This window comes from Vanessa tameamea, chromosome 10, assembly GCF_037043105.1.
Source record: "Vanessa tameamea isolate UH-Manoa-2023 chromosome 10, ilVanTame1 primary haplotype, whole genome shotgun sequence".
In the NCBI taxonomy this organism is placed as follows: domain Eukaryota; kingdom Metazoa; phylum Arthropoda; class Insecta; order Lepidoptera; family Nymphalidae; genus Vanessa; species Vanessa tameamea.
In genome coordinates this window covers 10,105,994-10,127,401 of record NC_087318.1, presented here as the reverse complement: position 1 = coordinate 10,127,401, position 21,408 = coordinate 10,105,994, and the positions used below count along the sequence as shown (strand labels likewise).

Sequence of the window (21,408 nt, the reverse complement as noted above, 5' to 3'; positions counted from 1 at the left end):
AGAAATATTAACCATTCCATTTATCGCCAATGCGCCGCCGAACTTGGGAACTAAGATGTTATATCCCTAGTGCCTTTAGTTACACTGGCTCACTCACCCTTCAAAACGGAACACAACAATACTAAGTATTGATGTTGGGCGGTACAATATTTGATGAGTGAGTGGTACCTATTCAGACGGACTTGCACAAAACCCTACACCACCACAACACCAAGTAAAACGGTGTTAATTCATAAAAAGTTTTTTTTATTTAGACTTAAAAGTAAATGGCATCTCCGAATTTGAGCGCGTTCTAAGCCGTCGCATACACAATTACACACAATAACTTAATAACATTAACAAGCACGGGATACATACTCGTATATATACGAAACATACCTACATCATTGTCATCACGATATATTCGTATGAATGTTCATATTATATTTAAATATTCACTAATTGTAAATTTTTACTAGCTTAAGTACTCTTTAATAAATTTACGGGTATCGGAAATCGTACGCTAGTATTTTTACTTCAGTTTTCGTATTAATGGATCTAGAAGAATTAACTTCTCGTTGCACTTGGTATATATCAATAACGATGAGTATTATTCCACAGTAAGATTCAGACCGCAGATCAGAAATGATCAACTTTGTGGGTTGTCTAATACAAAGTAGTGTCATGAAAGTGATTTTTATAGTGTTATTTATAATTGTTGTAGTTTTATATTTGTACTGTCGATTTTCTCGAAGAGGTCGACTGTTCGCTAAAATCCCTGGACCTCCCCGATGGCCACTTATTGGAAATGTGCACAATTTTAAATTGCCTCGAGGTTACTATATATTTTTATGTTCTTAAAACATATCCTTTTTGTTATATTATAAGATATAACCAAGTTGGTAATAAATTGGTTTACCTAATTTTAAAACGACACTAAATATGATTTTATTCAAAACATCATATTACGTATCCAAACTGATTTCAGTCTCAGGGATCTAATTGTGTTTTAGTAACGACAAATTACCTATATATCAAACATATTCATAGGCTACGATTTTTTCGTCCTTGTCAATACTATCCAGGCTAGGTATCGATCCAAATTGCAATTGGATTTTTATACTGGTTTATAAGTTATTTTAATATTTTTGTTAACTGAAATTATTAACTATCAAAAATATATTATGTAATGCAAATAATAATCATTAACTATTATTTATTTTTAATTGAGATTATTATATAAAGATCAAATCAATGTTTAATAAGCGAGTAGAGAATTTTAACGAGTTAACATTGTCATAAGTGCTCGTAATTATGAAATTCAACGGAACTTATTATCTACGGAAAGCGTTTCAAATTATTATGCCACTTTACACGCACCGTGTTTTTTAATAAGTAATAAAAATAATTACAAGTCATATGACGTTTTAGTAAATTAATAGCCTATTCAATAACATATGAAAATAAAATACATATATTTATTAAATGTAAACTATTATTATTATTAGTATAAAAGTATTCCATTTCTTCTAAGTTAAATAAAGATAAAAAACAGCAATATACCCACTGTTTACGCTACTGTTTTTAAGTAGTTTTCCTTTCTACGTTCGAATCAGTCAAAAGTCAGTCAATCTGTAAGTTTCAATGGACGTCCCCTTGCACATCCATTGCAACTCATTGGCTCGTCTATATCAATGTGAATCGAGCATTTAAAAAGGCGTATTTAATATTAAAAAAGGATTTCCAAAAATTGGTGTTTTGAACGTCGACGACACTGTTATCGCACTTTGGAAGTAAAATTAATCTGGATATAAGTAGTTCAGTGGAATAGTATGGTGATATAAATACAGACATATCAGTCAGGAACTGTTAGAAGTGCACAATATAGCTAAGCTAAGAAATCGCGCTGTATGCTGTAATTTAAGCTTTCCTTATATTTTTTCCTTCGATTGGATTAGACTATACAATTGCTATTTTACGAATCCATACAGATCTAAGCAAAGCTCTTAAAAATTAGACACTTACACCAATTATAAAATAAATAGCCGTAAAGTAAATTGCTGCTCGATAATTTCATTTTACCGTTCGTACGACTAATCAAAGAATAATACTGATTGTATAATACACCGATTCAACTCCATTAAGAACCATGATATGTATTCGAGATGTATTGTTTATTTGAAATTACTTTAAGCCTTGGACATGTAAACGATACATAACATGCTAGCAATTATATTCGCCTTTAATTTTATGCCATTGTACTATTTTACTCTCTATGACTGTACGTTGAAGCTTGTAGAAATTGAATTTTGAATTGAATTGGAATAACATTTTTTAATTTCCATATACAATACAAGAATATTACCATAATACTGAGGAAACACTGAAATATTTTTAAAGGTTTTTTTTTGTGTGTCGCGGGTCTGTGGCCATTTTGTCCGCAAACTCAAGGCACAGGGGGTGTAAGGTTTGTTCGGGGAATATTCCTGGGTCCAATCGAGCGAGGTCAACGACGTACCAGATCCATCTCTTAATTTCATCTAATATTAAGTGAAATGATTTTAGTTGTTGTTAGTCAAGCACTGATTATTTACAATGATATTGTAATGATTACTAATTTACTCAATTTAGCGAAAACGTGTATTAAATTGATCAAAGTTTAAAAGAGTTTATTCGCTAATCGAGTTTCACGCTACTTGAGAAATACTGAAACGTATTGTGATTGTTAAACAACAATATTTCGAAGTGATATTATACAATATTTTACAAGTTGTAATGATATTTTAAAAGTTATAATTCTATAATGTTATGTACTAGGTACGGAAAAATATTAATGATTTTATGAGTTATATACCAACAAGGAACAAACACAAACTTGTTACTCCTGTTAGTCGACTACATAGAATCAGTAACTCTTTTGTGGGGCAATGTATACGGTTCTGCAAAAGGATCCCGGAAAGCGTTCAAAATGCCTTTGTTGCCAAATTAAAAAAAATGTTAAATAACGCTACAATTAGTGAGTTTATGATTGATAGCACACTTTGCGAATAAAACAATCGCCTACTGGCTATTTCTATTCATATTCAATGTATTATGTAAATAACAAAATTGACAGCAAAAAAAAGATCCGCTGAATTTCTTTCGGCGGTTTATTCTCAGGTCAGGGTATTTTCTTTTTCAAATCGGTGGTAGTGCTTAATTTAACTATCAATAAGTAAGTGTAATAATATTGAATAAAGGAGTTCGAGTTTGAGCATCTTGTATACAATCTACGTCAATGACAAAGATTGTATAAGTATACAAGATTATGAAGATAATTAATCATTGAATGTCAATGCTGCTAATCGCACAGCTCTTTTCTATTATTGAAACAGCTCAAAACGATTTAAATATCCTAAACGAATGGTTACAGTACAATTTACTTACATTAAACGTCTCAAAAACCTCATATATGATTTTTTCGGCCAAAAATAAATCTATTCCTTCCCATAATTAATTGATACTTAACAATCAAACTATCTAACAGTCAAATAATGAAAAATACTTGGGATTAATTTTAGATAAAAATTAACTTGGAAACCTCATATAGATTCTATACATTCCAAAATAACTTCGCTTACTGGAGCTTTACGTAAATCTGCACGTTGTATTCCTCCAAGAGTACGAATTATTTACAATACTTTAGTAAAACCAGTATTAGAATACCTTATAGAAATATGGGGCAACGCGGCAAAAACACATATAAAAAATTTGCAGATCTCTCAAAATAAACTTATCAAGGTCTTATTTCATATGGATTATTATACACCTACTAAAGATTTATATAAAACAACTAAAATTTTATCTATTAAACAAATGTATAAATATAAATTATGTATACTTATTCGAAAAATATTAACAAAACTTACTCATTCTCAAATTACCTTTAAAACCAAAACCCATTCTTACCACACAAGGAACAGATATAAACTAGAAACACCTAAAACTCGAACCAAGTACGGTATTAAAACTATTTCATTTGAAGGAGCACAGCTGTATAACTCTTTGCCTCTAAGTGTTGTAAATTCAAAATCTCTAAATATATTTAAAAAACGATTAAGAACCCATATATTAAGGAGGATTTCACTGGTCTTGTTTGATATCACTACTGTTTATTATTTGTAATATCTTAATTGTAGTTATAATTTTAAAATTTCCTTTGTAAGCGAACTTTGTTCTTTTTGGAAATAAACTTCTTTAAATTAAAAAAAAAAAACCTTTGCAATAAGGAGTTTTAGGTTTTGTTGATTGATCTCATTCTTAATTATTATATTCTTTTGTGGTGTAGTTGTTACTGTAAGCGATGATTGTGAGCTTAAAGTTTTATAAGAACAGTATTTCCTAGTCAGAGTAGAAAAAATAATACATAATTACCTCAATTTGAAGTTGCGTACACATACCCCAGGACAGCGCACACTTACCCGCACATTGAGGTATTTGTACACATCCATACCTTCGTTTTGATATTTTTTTTTGTGACAAACAAGGTTTGTTCTGTTTATAATTTTGTTAATTAATAAATAATCTAACTGATTAACCTTTTTTTTGTTTTATTTTACTCATAATTTTCGATTTTATAGCATCACAAATCTTAAGTGCGTACACTTGCCGCACATGACTATATAACAATTGTTGGAATGATGGAATGCGTAATTCAAATTAGAATTCAATATTTTTTAACTTATTTTCCAAAAAAGAGTTATACCAACTAAAGAGACCCCAACCACTAGCCAAAGGGACCCCAAACAAAAGGACCCCCGTTCGCAACAATAACTTAATAATGATTTTTGTAATCGGTATTTGTAGCAGTTACTGCCTGTTATTCACGTCCGACCGACGTAACATTGTACAAGCTTCTATTATTTTAAGTTTTCTATTTAAATTTTACTTTGAAGTAATAATATATAGTAGAAAGTCTTAAAATTTTCGGATAACGCTTGAATGACTTGAACTTTTGTATTTTTTAAAATATTTTTACAATATTTAAAATCATTAAATTAAGAAAATAAAATGTTCGTCATTGCAAAGTTAATGTCGATCAGAAAAATTTACAGCAAGCACTAAGTACACGCACTCTAGAATAATAGAATGAGTTTTCGAGATTGTTGAGAAGACCCTAATATAGAATAGATAATAAGGTTGATTCGTTTGTTTTAGTTCTTTTGTAGTGCGTCGCTCTAGCTATACATAGGTAAATATAATCAAAGGTCATATCTATATATGATATAATAAAACTCGATATTGTTATGCTATTTCGTTAATTCGAGTTCCATTTTTTTTATATTATGTTTACTTTTTTTGTTACAGATAAATTGTTTGAATATTTGAGAACTCTAAACAAGACCTACGGTGATGTGATTGCGTCGGGTACTTTGGATGTAACAGCTATTCATATTTATAATCCTAACGATATTGAGGTAAATGTGTTCTGTGTATATTATCTCAAAATTATTGTTAACAGAGAATACTCAAAAAAAAAAAATTCTTAAATAATTTTTGCTTACGAATTCCATAAAAAATAACGATCATTAACCTTTCTCGATAATCGAAAATTAAACGAATATTCGAATTGTCTAATGAATTTGAATAATATTTGTTCTGTGCTCTTTGGCTTTATAACCTAAAACCTTCCTCAATAAAAAAGGTATCTTACTTTTCTGATATTAGTTCATTCAAGCAAACAATAAAGTCTCTAGATTTATAATATATATATAGATCCATTCGTGTCGTCGTCGTGCATTATATTTGAGTGAAGCTCGTACCTATAATATGTATGTGTTGGTATGCGTGTGTGTGTGTGTGTGTGCATAAGAAAAACGACGACAAAAAAATACAAATTATGATTATAGATAATTTAAAGTAAGCCTTCGTGAGCGAAGTGATACTTAGGATGACGTACGAACTAGGAGTAAATTAGTCAGGTTATAGTGTAAATATATTTATGTATTATGTAGGTATTGCAGATTATCTTGACCAAAAATATATTTAAACCTATATTTAAATAGACTGTTTCTTATTTTTGTCACTCGTTTTGAAATTTTTACTGTCAGTATTTGACACGGAGTCATATAAGTATTTCTTATTGTCTATGGATTGTACTGATTTCCTGTTGTTGACTGTTCGGTTTATAATTGGTATTACTGTACTATACTGTACTTTTACAAGACATTACTCAAATAGATATTAAAACTATATATCTAAAACTAATATAATTAATGCCAATATTTTTTAAGGCAACATTAATAAAATAAATAATTGGTACATTGTTAGTTCCGAAGTATTCTTCGAAGTATTTATAGCATAGCTCGGTCATGTCACTGGCTCGTTATCCTAAGCATCATTTTCTATACTTCATATAAATAATTAATTATCAGATAAATATTACATATTACATTACCTATATTTAAAAAAAAACAATTGATTAAGTAACTCCAAAATTCCATCATACAATTACCGTTTGAGTTTGTGATTATTATTGATATGTTGAAAAAACAAACAAATTTCAGACTGTAATTACGAAATGTACCAAAAAATATAAACCGTACACATTTTTGCGGCGATGGCTCGGCGACGGATTACTTATTAGCAATGGTAAGTAGGTGCACAGTTAAATATATACACATTATTGATTAAGTATTTTATTCTTATCGAATACGGAAGAATAATTATGTTAAGCCTGTACATACGAACCTAGAGGCTCCAATGCAAATGTTTGTAAATAAAAAATGTGTGTGAAAAACAGGATCATAATGGACAAGTAGTCGAACCGAGTTTGCGGTACCAGCTCATATTAAATGTGTCGTCGTCGTGTGATCTGCAGGTGCATGCCCAAAAACGGCCAATGGACCAACTATCAACTAGATGCCATGTCTCTCTAATTAATATTAATAGCACGGCAAACGGTACACGCTCTTGCGAAATTATCGGTATATTTATATCCAATTACATATTTTACAATCTGCAACTTGTTCTATTAAGTCTCAATACTTGATTATGTTGTCGTATTTTATTGAATTCGAATTTGAAATGATGGAAAAGGGGTAACTACTGATTTTACAATGACATGACAATCATGAATATTTGACAATGACAATCTTACTACTTTTTTACTAATATGGAATATTCCTAACATAGTTTGTTTATGAATATTTAATTTGTTTCAAATCAATTTAGTGGGAAATGTAAATAGATCACCGGTGGGGACAAAAATAACACCAGTGGTGATAAAATGCATTGCTTAAGTAATTGGTTAGTTAAATAGGCGTGCGATCCGGGCTGTGATATTATTATATTATTTTAGGCAGAATAGATTTCTCACACAAAATTAAAATATTTCCAGGTAGTAAATGGCAATATCGGAGGAAATTGCTGACTCACGCCTTTCATTTCGACGTCCTTAGGAAATATGCCCGAACATTCGCAGACGAGGCTGAAGTATTTATGGCAGCTGTTGATAAGGAAGCTGTAATGGAACAGGCTGACGTTAATCGACTTATTAATAAAACCACTCTTCGAATTATATGTAGTAAGTTGATATTTGTTTTCTAAACATTATGATTACACGCACTTTCTCTTACGACGGATGTAGAGATGGGCCACCTGTGTTCTGTAGTAAGTGGTCACTTCCGCCTGAAGACACTGGTGCTGTAAGATATTTTACCATTCCTAAAATCGTCAATGCGCCAAAAACATCGGGAACAATTATTTATATTCTCTTGTGAGAGAGTGAGTGAGACCTTACCTATCATGGATCATATTGGTACCCAAACATGATTACACACAGTCCTGTCACTAAGCAAAATATTTGTTGTAACTTAATATTTTTTTATTTATTATTATTATTAGCGAAAATGATCGGCCACCGTATAACAATTGATAAACACTTGATAGAACCTGTAGCTTCGTCGATCTCATCTTACGCCCTTCGGTGAATACATTACTAAAAGGAGCTCTAATGCTGTTGTTAAGTTCCATTTTAATTTCTTAACCCTGAAATAGAATATAAATATATATTCAACAGCTTCTATTTTTAGTCGTTGTAATTTATTTTTATATGATTACGACTCGCGTGCTCAGTGCTACTTAAACATTTCTTTTTTTAATTGGAAAAAATACTAATCGTACTAATTAATATTTTTTCCATAACAGAAATAATGAAATCTTCTTATTGTATTATATTATATAAAAACACATTGTAATGAATGATTTACAACTATATTACGCAAGTACCATGCATTATTAAAAACGGATGTTGCGGTTGCTTGTCACACCGGATCTAATGTGGGTTGAATGATGTTTGATCACACCTTCTGTAATCTAAAAGTTTTAATATGATCATGATATCCACCCATTTTGGTCACGGCGACCTTTCTAACTCAATGGAATCTGTGCTCTCTCTGGCGATGTACATTCATTTTATTTGCCTCTATGTGAATTTTTATATAACGCATTATATTTTATTTTAGAAACAGTTATGGGAACTTCAATGAAAGAAGACATAGATTCACTAACAACAAAATATTTAGAAGCGATACACAGAATCGCTGCGGCATTGTTTCCAAGAATGTTAAATTTCTTACTTTATTTAGACATTACGTTTCAAATTTCAAAATACGGATGGGAAGAAAGAGCGGCGATAAAAGAATTGCACCAGATCACAAAGAGTATTATCAAAGAACGCAAATCGTACATAAATAGTGATAATTACAAACAAAATGAAACTGAGAAAATATTGAATAAAAAGGGTCGCCTAGCAATGTTAGACTTGTTAATTGAAAACGAAAGGGAAGGTAAAATTGACGTTGACGGCATCAGAGAGGAAGTGGACACTTTTATGTTCAGAGTATGTATAATTTATATATATATATATATAATATAAATTTATATGCGTTTGCGCGACTTCGAAACTTTATACTGAACTCGTTGGTTGGCTTCGCTCGCGTATTAGGTTCTAGGTATAAAAATAAGTCCTATGTCATATGTCCCTTCGAGGGATCAAACTAGCTACATACCAATTTTCATCAAATTCGGTTCAGTGGTTTGGCTATGAAAGAGCAATAGATAGACAGACAGTTGACAGTTACTTTCGTATTTATAGTGTTAGTAATATAGTATAGATTGCTACACTCTGAGAACTCACTCTGTATAATGTCTGTCACTCATGCGAATTTTGTAGCCAACTTATCGATACGTTGTTTGATGCGTTTCTTGAAATTTAATAATTATTAATTATTATTATTATCAATACTATAATAACTTAACGAATGTGTTCCGAGATGAGTTTCGAATTTGTTCTTGCAGAAAATCTCTATAGTTGTTGTTGTTACTTATGTTAAGATTTCTTCTCTTGGAATATGTTATTATTTTGCACGTTGTTTTAGTTTCTTAATAGATTAAGAAACTAAAACAACGTTTTATTTTCTTCTTCATTCAGCGACTATTAGCTCGTGTAATATTTTGAATACAAATACAGTTATACATTTAGACTGTAAATGTATGCGTTGCTAATAAAATTCAGGTAGTATAACCTCTTGAATTTGTAAATTATCCCATTCGAAATTCATGTATATTTAGACTTTAGTCAATTAAGCGTTAAGTTGTTTACTGGTATTTATTTACGAAATATTATTTCAGGGATTCGATACAACATCCGTGACAATGGCATACTTGATTATGTTAATAGCGAATAATCTAGAAATACAGGTAAGTGAAGTCCGTTTCATTTAAACAATATTTAAAATTAAACAAAACTTATCGAATTAAGAAATTCTTAATTTTTTAATTAAAACATAGACTACGTATACATTTTGTTGGCTTAACCATTTAGAAGTCTTGTGATTTACGAGTCGTGATTATTATCGTTATTTAAGGTGTCTAGAGATGCAATATCTTTGCTGAGAGACCAACCAACCATAAAAGGTTTTTAATAAAATTACGAATACAAACCGGCACCCATAGTTTAGAGGGACCTGTAGACTTGAAACCATACTACCTGTTTAATTTAATAAAGTTATGGATTCTTTCGCATTATCATCTATTTTTGACTTTAACTTGACTTAGCTGGGGCTCCCTTGAATCCACGGGTCCCTGGGCTGAAGCCCAAAAAGCCATATGGTAGATCCGGCCCTGCCGGCACCTAATATTAATACATTATTCCGTATTCGGCGGTCAAGAACAAAGACAGGAAACCGTGGCGTAGTGGTAAAACTTCTCAAGAAAGAAGGTCATCTCAACTATATACTGAACATTTAAATAACTTGATAAATTAATTCCTTATAAATTTACAGAAAGGACTTAAAGAATGTGCAATAACAAAAAAAAAAACTAAATAAAATACACAGATATGATATTTAATTATAGAAAAAAAGACGCCAACCAAAATAATGTGTTATAATATTCAAGTACGTTAAAAGTATATATATAGAATGGCGCCGACGTCATTACATTAAATGAACCGACGATTAATACTTATTAATGTAAGGTTAATAAGATTATCGAAAAAGCAAATAGACGAATAATAAAAAAAGTGAAATTTTCGAACAAAATAATTCACATGGAAAATAAAACAAAGTAAAACACCATTTGCAAAATTAGTTCAATAACCTGTAAAAATGGCAAAGCCGCGCGGCAGCGCGAGCGTTGGACGAACCCGCTCGCCCGCTCCCCGCCAGTCTCCTTTGACTTCTGCCGGGATTACTTTAGATTCATAATTTTGTGTACTTTAGATTCATAATTTTGTGTACTTTAGATTCATAAATAATTCGAAACGGCAACTTTTTACCGTAAGCTAGTGACCCGCTAGTATTTATGTAACAATATATCTGATAATATTATAGGATGTTGTAAATTTGTCCTGTCCTGTGGCTAAGTTAATAAATGTATTTGATTTTTTTTATGTTTGGTCTTTAAAAACCATATATTAGTAGGGGTATCATTTAAAGCGTTGACGTCACAGGCACATTGTACATCTTTTTTCAGAATAAAATTTATGAAGAAATGAAAAGTATTTTCGGTGATTCCTGTCGTCTGGCGACAATTGGCGATTTGAAAGAGATGAAATATTTGGAATGTTGTATCAAGGAAACATTACGGCTCTACCCTGCTGTACCTTATATTGTTAGAACGATCACTGAAGAGATAGTACTAGGTAGGTGGTCTGTAATTTTTTTGTTGAATTGGTACACGTACCTCACGGCAGAATCAACCACCCGTGAAATATGTGTTGTCCGTGATGGCGTGACTTGGTTAAGAAAAGTTCCGTGTAGAAACTCACATGACATACAAATTTATAGCACACGTATTAAAGTCCTTTTGACCTAGTTTTGATACGGCAGGCAATATAACAGTAAGTGTAAGTTTTCCTCAGAGTCTGATATGACCGGTAAGATATCGTGCAGGATGCTTTCCGAGGCACTGAAGTGTGACTTATTTACCTTCTTTACAAAAAGTCCCACCAATTTATCTTCATCTAGCCCATTTCAAACTTAGGATACTCGGCTATAGACAATAGCTAGTTTTTTTGCGTGTATATGTAATGTAATGAGGTATAGTTATGTCCTATACCCGAGACGCTGCAGTATGTAAATCAAAGAACAAGCAGTAACCAAAGCTGAGCTAGCTTTGGTTCCAAATGGTAAACGTATTGAACGGATATTACCAACCAATACATTAGTAATATTTTTAGACAATACGATGTTCTTAATTTTTTAACAATGTAGAAAATTCTTTTCCTCAGGGGGTTACGTTATACCGGCAAGGACAATGTGCCAGATTCACATATACGATTTACACCGCCGACCGGACCTGTATCCGGAGCCTGAACGCTATATTCCTGAGAGGTTTCTTCCAGAAAACTCCATCGATCGTCATCTCTTCGCCTACCTACCTTTTAGCGCTGGCTCTAGAAACTGTATCGGTGAGAATTATATCTAATATTTGGTTAATTGTTCCTCCTGGTACGTCAGTTTCAATCATATCAGTTCCGAGGATAAGACGAAACTTAGATGTTTATTAAGATTTATTGAATCTCAGATATGGCTGTCATGGCTAGCCTGCCGTAAGTCCTCCAAGACATTGCGTCTATGCACATGTAAACATCTAATATTTCTTTAATGGCGATCAGTATGCGTGTTCGTATCTGTAGTATGTGGCTTTTGAGCTACTCATTTTTGTTCCTGAAAACAACATAACATTTCAGCGCGGCCAGTCGTCACTAATATTTGACCGGCCGGCTTAGATCACGGGTACATCTTTAACGCTATGACAAATTTGTTTATCTGTTACAGGTCAAAAGTTCGCTATGTTGCAGATGAAAACATTAATGTCGAGTTTGATAAGAAAATACCGTTTGGAGGCAGTTACAAAAACTGCGGATCTCAAGTTCTATGTAGATTTTGTACTCCGAGCTGACCGTCCTATTTTTGTACGATTTTGTCCAAGAAAAGTGTGACGCTTAACGTCACGTTATCGAATTTGTTTTGTTGGTAATTTTTTGAGGTTAACGGTTGGGACTATCACAATTATTTAATAACTTTTATTTTTAAAGACTATTTTTATCATAGTACTATATTATAGCAACGAAATAATTATTTTATATTTATTATGAATTGAAGATTGAGTTAAAATACTGATAAATAAAAATAAACACATGACTGTTATTTTTTCTAAGGTACCTTTTAATAAAATGTTTTGATATAATTTATTGAAAAATATATCTTCAAAGAGATGAAAAATTACTACAGGTGTCATTCAAATGTATTGCCCGAACTATCTTAAATACCTATCTACTCAATGTCCTTTGAGTTTCTTTTTTTTAAACTGACCATGAAACCATTTTTTTTAATGTAGTTCCTACCGTCCATTATAGGTACCTGTTTTAGTAACACCATGTACCCTTTGTCATAGGACAGAATAAAAACATACGAACTGCCTTTTTTATTGGAGTACGTAATTATTTCATTCTTGTACTCTTGCGTATGTGGTTAATTAATTTAATACAGTTTATTTTATCCAATTTTCAATCTTTTGATCTTTTTAAAGTTTTTAATAATCGACAAACAACCTACCAACCAACATACAAAAAGACATAGATGAAAGAGTTAAAATACAAAAATGAAGTTAAATAAAACTGTTCAGATTCAAATTAATTTATAATTCTGTAATAAGTATAATATTATTCGGTCACAAAATCGGACATGACATCCCTTCATGTTAAACTCGATATTTATTTAATAGTTTTTTCAAATAACATTACATCAGATATTACTGTAACTTGTATTTTCCGATGTACTCTTCATCGTTTTGGACCACGGTGGCATTTTAACAGACACTAGTCGAGTAAGTTATGTGTAATAATTAAACTGCATAAATGTGTGGGCAAACAATGGTGCACTTTCATAATCCGACGAAGAGATAATGGCACGACTGGAGATAGGCGCAGGAACAATGAACTGATATGATAAGAGACAGGGCATAATTTGTGCATAGAATTGCTTAGGTACTATAATACGTTCTACGCACTTAGTCCTAGTTACTTTTTTTACTTTACTTAAGATATTAGGTCGGCCATTTTGAGCGAATTTAGATAAATAGCACCTGTTTTAGGCAAAGGTAATACAGAAACAAAAAGAATATGGATTTAAAAAGTTGTATCGTTAAAAAAATACGCTAAAATTTCTTAATTAATTTTTTTATTACATCATACAATAAGTAAATGCAACATCAAAGTCAGTCTTAAATTACGTACAATTACAACTTAACGTTACGGGAGGCACTGGCACGTATAATATATCCTTAAGAATAAATTATATATAAAAACATATCAAAAGCGAATGATCATTTTATAGTAACTTATTCATAAACTCATAGTAAATCATCATTGAATAAACAAAAATGTTTTTAGTCCATTTTTTTAAAAATATAAAATAAATACAATTTGTACGGCGTATAGATACATTTAATCATAATACCTAGAGTGTTCAAAGGAGCAAAGACAAATATGACATTGAATTGACGTGATATTTTTGAATAAATTATAATATTATATTTTTAAATAAATTTTTGAATAAATAATTATTGGTCGATTTCTTGAATAATCTATGGTCCAAAAGGGCGAATTTGAATATGAATTTATTTGATAAGTGGTTAAGATCGGATCGTATTGCATAATATAGCAGAGCTATAAGCAAATTGCATGGATTATATAATTCTAAGGTCTGTCTATCTTTACTCCTTCTGCGATAGGAATAGACTATACATTATTGTTTATATTTTTACTTTTCAAGTGAATAGAGACAGTTCTTAAGCTAATTTAAGTACATCCATATGAAAAAAATATCAGATAATTTGATTATAAGGTAGTCATATTAAAGTATTTTGAAGTTTTTTTTTTTCTATTATTAAACGACGAAGGAACTATTGTATTCAAGTTATGATATCAAGATATTTCTTTGTATTTCTGTCAACACTGAATAATGTTAGCATTTGTGAAAAGGCTTAAATAATTGTCAGAAGTTATAAAAAATATATATATAAAAGCGTTTTTAAATAGTAAACATTATAAGTACATAGCAAACAGTTTTATAATATGATATCAGCTACATAATTATTACTTATTATTGTTTGTATAAAAATACTTAAATGATAAAATAGAAGTATGTTTATTATTATTTAACTAACAATACTGTTTTTACAAATTGTTAGCTGCATTTTTAATATAATTGTAATGGTTACATTTTATTTCTTATCATGGCAACAATTTTATTTATTAAGCACCAAAACAAATAAAAAACACGACTTAAGTTATACGAGTTACGATATCACAATAATTAATTATAATGTTTAAAAAATAGTCACATTATGTACAAAAGAGGTAGATTACCAAATGATAAGCAATGTTTTAGGATGCTTCCATATGTCTGTGAACTGTAACAGGAGCTAACATACTGTTTTTGCCACAAGGTAGGACGGTCATAGTGAGCTCTGAGTTTTTACTTCGTGGTTTTATTTTACTTGGAGCTGGAAAACTAGCATCAGACTTAGTATCATCTGATAAAATTGTAGGATCATTAACTGAGAAACCGGTCGTTTCGGAGTCTTCATGGGGTGTCATTGTAGAATAACCCTGGTCGGAACCACCAGCTGTGTGAGGGCGTCTATATCCTGTGATCACACGATATGGAGAAATGGGTGCCTCAATTTCTTTAGCCGGTAACAATTTATCCTGTCCCGACATATCTGGCATGTCATCAGATGGCAAGTGGCTCATTTGCACATCAGCATCATGCCAGGTTTCAGCGGGTCCATCAACATACAAATTGTGGCAACTATCTGATGACGTATTCTGCCTGTAGCAATATATTGCAACTGCAATGAATAGGCTTACAGTAACTATACACCCGGCTATCGGACCTATTGCCGAATAACTAGCAAAAGCATCCCTATTTACATGACCAAAAGTTCCCTCCCCGTATGGAGTTACAGCGCCGAGAACGCCGCTAAAGCAAGTCGATTGAGATGTACAAAATGGAGTTGCCAGTCGTGTTCGCCCATCTGTATCTATTTGGCACCATTCACAACCCAAAACTCCTAAACAAGATGTATGTGTGACGTAAGTCTCACATTGAAAATCAAAACAAGATTTTAAATTTTCAGCAAAATTATGAAAATAATGCGATTTATGGTTATTATTTTCGGGCATTATACCACACAAGGGAATATTTTGATCAAACCTTGAAAGGTTAGCTTTAGGACATTCATATAACTCTGAACTACACTCGCATGGACATTCACACTCAGTTTGTTCCATTCGATTACAATTCAGGCACAGGCGGTCAACCATGCTACACGGGCAAAAGGCGCCAACATTGCAGGACGCATTAACAAGACCTATGAAAGCATTCGTCCCGGGGATGGATGCAATGTAGTAATGAATACAATGGTCACCCGAAACTACATTGGAAAGAACATTTGGCAATGAAGTGTTAAATTCATAAAATCTCTGAATAGTTTTGTCATAAAAATTACTACACAGTCTTTTTGTGACAAATCCTTTATGGTTTAACATGTCGATGGCTATCATTGACTCTTTGTGGGTTATGTGTTGTTGTTCAATGGGACCTGAACTATTTGGATCCATTAAGCCAGGATGAGATACCAAGTACCCCCTATTGTTCATAATAAAACATTTAACATAATATGAATCGGCGCACATTGGCAAACTATCTATAAGTAGTTTATAAAGGAAGCCCATTGTTACATCCATTGAAACAACCATCGATGGATAAATAGGGCTTTTTACAGCGTATGAAATGGATACTATATATCCAGCTCCTCCAACATCTAAATTTGGAGGGGTCAAAATTATTTTTCCAGGATTTTCAACTGCATATATGTACCATGGTCTCTGTACTGGCTCATAATCATACTCTAAGACAGTGCCAGGAAACATGACTAGAACTCCATTCTCTGTTACAGCATACCTTCTAACAATATATTTTGAATAGGGCCCATGTAAATGCTGTCTCTTATAGAAAGATAATATTGAATTTAGAAATCCAACATCTTGTTGTATTTCATTCTTCAATCCAGGATTGGACAATAAACCGTGGGCGACACTTTTAAGATAAGCTAAGTAATTCTGCATATATGTAATTGCTTCTTGACCGTCACCCATATCATATAAATATGTAAAAGGCGATTGAAAACTAGATGGACTCAAATACACAGTTCCTTGATCAATGGTTGATATTTGTTTAAAATGGCGACAAACTTTACCAGTTTTAGGAGGAAAAAGATCTAATCTGTGAAACAATATTTCTTTACTTGTTCTTGTAAAAAATATATTTGTTTTATTTGACACACTATTGTTAGATATTTCTGATACTATACAAACAATGTATAACTTTTGTACCCATTTCCAGGAATAGGTTATCGATTTAGACGAGTTGCTATCACTTACTGTAAAGTTCCCTGAATCAATAGTCAATAGCTTTTGCTTAATAACATTAGTACAATTACAAGTTTCCACTGCCTCTAGAGTAGTAAATTTTATTTTATCTGATGTTGATTCAGGCCTCGGAAAATATGTATGCATGAGGATCTTACCTGAAAAATCCATAACAAATGCTCTCTTTTTGTGATTTTTTTCTTTGAAATAAATAATATCTTCAGCTAAATCAGACCAATACAAATCCAATCCCATTATACCACTCGCAATAGGATTTACAAGTGAAATCATGAAGTCTCGTTCCGTAGCTTCCCATACAGGACCTTCAGTTTGCAGTTTAGTCTCATATCTACTAGGAAGTAAAGATATAAATGCCGATGCGATTTGCCCAATGACTGCACTGTTGTTAAGATGTAGCTTCATTACAGAATGGTTTTTTGAATGATTGTGCAATTTGTCAAAATGTAAAATTTCTATTGAACTATTTCTTGCAGTTTCACCCTCATATATTAATCCGATAGAATATTTCACTTTATTATCAATGGTGTCTGGATGTGGAAACATTTTTAACCAGTCGTCATCTTTTAAGATTTTTTGTTTTTTACCAGTCAGAAATATAAGCAATTTGTTGTGAGGAAGTTTTTTCTCATTTAACAAACTCTTTAGCTCTCTGTTTATAGCTAATGGTGTTATGCTATTCGCTGCTATTTCTACTGATGACAGATATTCCCGTAATAGTAGTTTATTGTTATCAGTCGCATTCCCTAGATTCGATATTCCATCTTTGCTGCAAGTATCCTCAAACTTCATAAAATTTGTCATGTTTGTTATTTTCAGGGCAAATAAATCTGTATTCTGAAGGGCATAAGCTATTTCTTTAACTATGCTTATAACATGCTGTAGTGATTCCATTTTCATATTATTATCTATTAAAAATACAACAAGTTTTTGATCCGGGTGCATAACTTTATGATACAAGTATCTTAAGTTAGAGTTGGGCATCGATGTACAATCTTTATCTGTAGCATAATCCATGTTTGATAGAAAATATGATCGTTTAACTTTCAAATCTTTAAACCTACCCTTTATATGAGGTTTAATATCGATCGATGATATGTCATCAAAGACACTTGAACTTTTTATAAACACTGATTTACCGATAGATGTAAATGGACAGGGATGAGTAAAGGACGGAGTGTCAGTTTTATTAATTGCATTGCTCATTTCGAGGAGTATGTTTATAGCAGAGGATATTTTGTAGTTCAACTTATCCACTATACTAGATAATGTATTACTATCTGTAGTATGATATCTACTGACTTTATAAGCTGTACGTACTTCTAGATGTGATGTATAATTACTTCCAAGCTCCTTGACCACTATTTCGCTAAATTTGCTCGCTAGAGTTTCCGATAATTTCCGTACGTTCCATTTGTAGTCACAACGGCTGTTGTTTATTTTCGTACATTCTTCATTTTGTGCAAATATTGAGGAACATATATTTGCCAAAATAGTAAACAGAAATATCAATTTCATCTTATCGACATTATCCTTGCGCGTCACATTCGATAAAACCTCGCATAATGTATGAAGTTTAATGTATCATCATGAACGTTCTCCATTTTTGATTGGTTTCAACAATGCCGTAACCATTTTTAATATATATGCTTTATTCAGTAACAAAACAATTATAATCAAATAAAATTGATTTAAAAACACTCTTGTAGCTACAACTTACAAGTGACAATTATAGCAAATTATCAAAATGTTTGACATTTAAAAATTACATATGGACGTCTTAACGTTCAGAAATTCATCTCCCGTAATTTTCTATAAGATTGATTTTTGTTAGTAAACATTTAATCGTTCATATTTCGCTATTAAGATGATTTTATAAAAATATATAATATTTTTTAATTATTTTATCTCGTCGTTTCATATAATATACAAAAATATTTCATAAAATTATGATAAATGCAGGTTATGGAAAAAAAATGCGTATCACAAAGCGGGAAATTAGTTTTTGTATATTTTTTTATTTATATATTTTTGAGAAAGTATATAATCACTTCTTTATACATAATAATTAAGGATCATGTGACACATTAAATATTAATAAACTTTTTCAGTAGAGTTAAAGGACCTTGCCTGAACGGAAAATGTTAAAATTTTATGACATTAGATAGATAACAATTGACTTTCGATGATAATTTCGAGTATTAGCGTTATCTTACGAGTGCTTAACCTGCTTAAAATTAAAGTCATAACAATACCTAAGAACTAAAGGGCACTAATGAGAATATTTCATGTTTTGGAAATTCGAATCAAATGCAACACATTGGATTAGACTTTTGAGAGCAATGTGCTTTGTATAGCATGTAATCGCGCAAACAAACCAATCTTATTTGTTAATTGTAAAATATTTTATTATAATCAATATTTGCCCCTCAGATAATAAATCCCACAACGTCACATACGTTAACTTTTGGCCCCAACTCGTTACCTCGGAAAACAGTGTTTTGCAAATATAAAAACTACCTATTGTTTCTATATTTTTAATAAATGATAAATATATAGGAATTAAATAAATACTTCACAACCTGACGTGACGTAGTTAATTACTAAATAACGGAACAGGTGAAAACAGTTAGCAGTCTACATAGTAGTTGACATGTTACTTTAAAGGAGGGACATTTCAATTTCTCAAAAGATACAGCTACATTTGAAGTTAAATAATTAACGTTAATTACTCGAGTAAAACGGTACAAAAACTATCCGTGTTAGCGAGCATACGACAAAAAACTATTTAGATATAGCATTTTAAATTGTATTTAAAATGAGAATAAAAAACTAAATCGTCCTATCATAGTTTTTTGTAACCAGTCACATTGTCTGAGTACTATCGCATTTAGCTGTGCAATGACTGTCTCTATGCGAAAATTGTATCAAAAATTCTGATATTGAAAATACCATTTGTGGGTATTTTCAGTATCAAATTTGTTACGTAAAATAATTTTATAAATTTGTTATAAGCTAAACTGAAGTTTATCACGATCCCGCATGATGGTGGAAAACCAAATCACCAGAAAGCAGTCCGATCAATTTATAATTTCGAAGCTCGAGACTCCTTTGTGATGTTTTTAAAAAGGGCGTATACATAAAGATGCGTCAAATATGTTCCCAACAATGTTGTGTATCTCCATGTAGAGCTTTTTGAAAGATTGCTTAAACACGAGAACTAACTGTGAATTCATAACGTCTATAGTTACCGACTTGTTTTCAATATGTGTAGCCTATCCCAACTAAATGAGGACAAATGCCAAATGAACCAAATAAACATTTGACATCGAATTGAAGTGATATCGCTTCATTGGTCGAGAGGATGAATAATATGATTTTCATTATGGACTAGGGGGTCTCTCGCGAAACTTCGCGTTAATTCAAAATAATTGGAGTTTGTCTATAACAATTTTCTTTAATTTTGTTTACGTTTTCCATTTTTTTTTTCTTATACAGCCGTAGTAACGCTCTCTAACCGGCCAGTAACTTTTTTCCGCTTTATGATATTAAATCTTTGTTAAATCGCAACAATTTAGTAAATTTCAATCAAGAATCCTCATTATTTTTCTGCACATCTATGGCTAGAGCTGTTCAATATGAGACCATAAACGATTTTATATGTGCAGCTGTGCGCTATTGATATATAAGATTTGCGAAAAAATAGCGCTTTGTACGTCAATGAAGCTACTATCGGACCTTTGGAAATAAAATTAAAGTAGAATAGAAACGCATGATAAATAATGAGATTTTATATAAAAACTTTTAGCAGTGTATAATATAGCTGAGCATGGAATAATTCAATGTAAAGTTTTTTAATCTTTAGTCTTTCTTCGTTTGGAGGCTATGGGTGCATCCTTCTTGTGCTATGGTATTTGTTTCTATAAAACGGTTCCGCAGTTATTATCACTTAGGTTACTCACATATCTTTTTCAAGGAACTCAATACATAATGGATATTTACCGAAACACTCCACGTATTTACGGGCAGCAGCAAAATAGTAGAGATAGAAGACTTTTTTATATATATATGTACATATTTTTACATAAGTTATGTAGTATATATAAATAATGTTCTGTCATTATCAGTTCTCTAATAAATTAATTTCTAAAAAAAAATCCTAAAAATAATAGGTATCTATTATACTCTCATAAATTAAAAATAAAACTATATTAATAACATATTTAATTAATTTTCGTATTAAACGTAGCACAAGCATTATTATAATGAGGCATTAGCATAATTGAGTTACATGTAAAATTATTATATAGTTACCGATACAAGATTATGAAAATTTGGGTGCAACAACGCCTAAAATAAAGAAAAAAACGTACTTCTTGTAAACTTTGATCATCATCTAGACACCTACATACTTGGTTAAGTGTTGC

The 21,408-nt window shown here is 31.4% G+C and overlaps 2 protein-coding genes across 2 annotated transcripts; one reads left to right on the top strand and one right to left on the bottom strand.

The window, feature by feature from the left end:
- The first annotated feature begins 591 nt into the window (after positions 1-591).
- LOC113392385 (cytochrome P450 4C1-like) lies at positions 592-12,580 on the top strand. The gene is made up of 9 exons (XM_026628801.2): positions 592-814; positions 5,326-5,435; positions 6,525-6,609; positions 7,358-7,543; positions 8,484-8,860; positions 9,652-9,720; positions 10,996-11,164; positions 11,753-11,932; positions 12,303-12,580. The coding sequence occupies exons 1-9, from the start codon at positions 625-627 to the stop codon at positions 12,464-12,466; spliced, it is 1,530 nt and encodes a 509-aa protein (XP_026484586.2). The 5' UTR covers positions 592-624; the 3' UTR covers positions 12,467-12,580.
- Positions 12,581-14,093: 1,513 nt separating this feature from the next.
- Positions 14,094-18,733, bottom strand: LOC113392371 (VWFA and cache domain-containing protein CG16868). The gene has a single exon (XM_026628776.2). The coding sequence runs from the start codon at positions 18,497-18,499 to the stop codon at positions 14,915-14,917; it is 3,585 nt and encodes a 1,194-aa protein (XP_026484561.2). The 5' UTR covers positions 18,500-18,733; the 3' UTR covers positions 14,094-14,914.
- Positions 18,734-21,408: the final 2,675 nt, after the last annotated feature.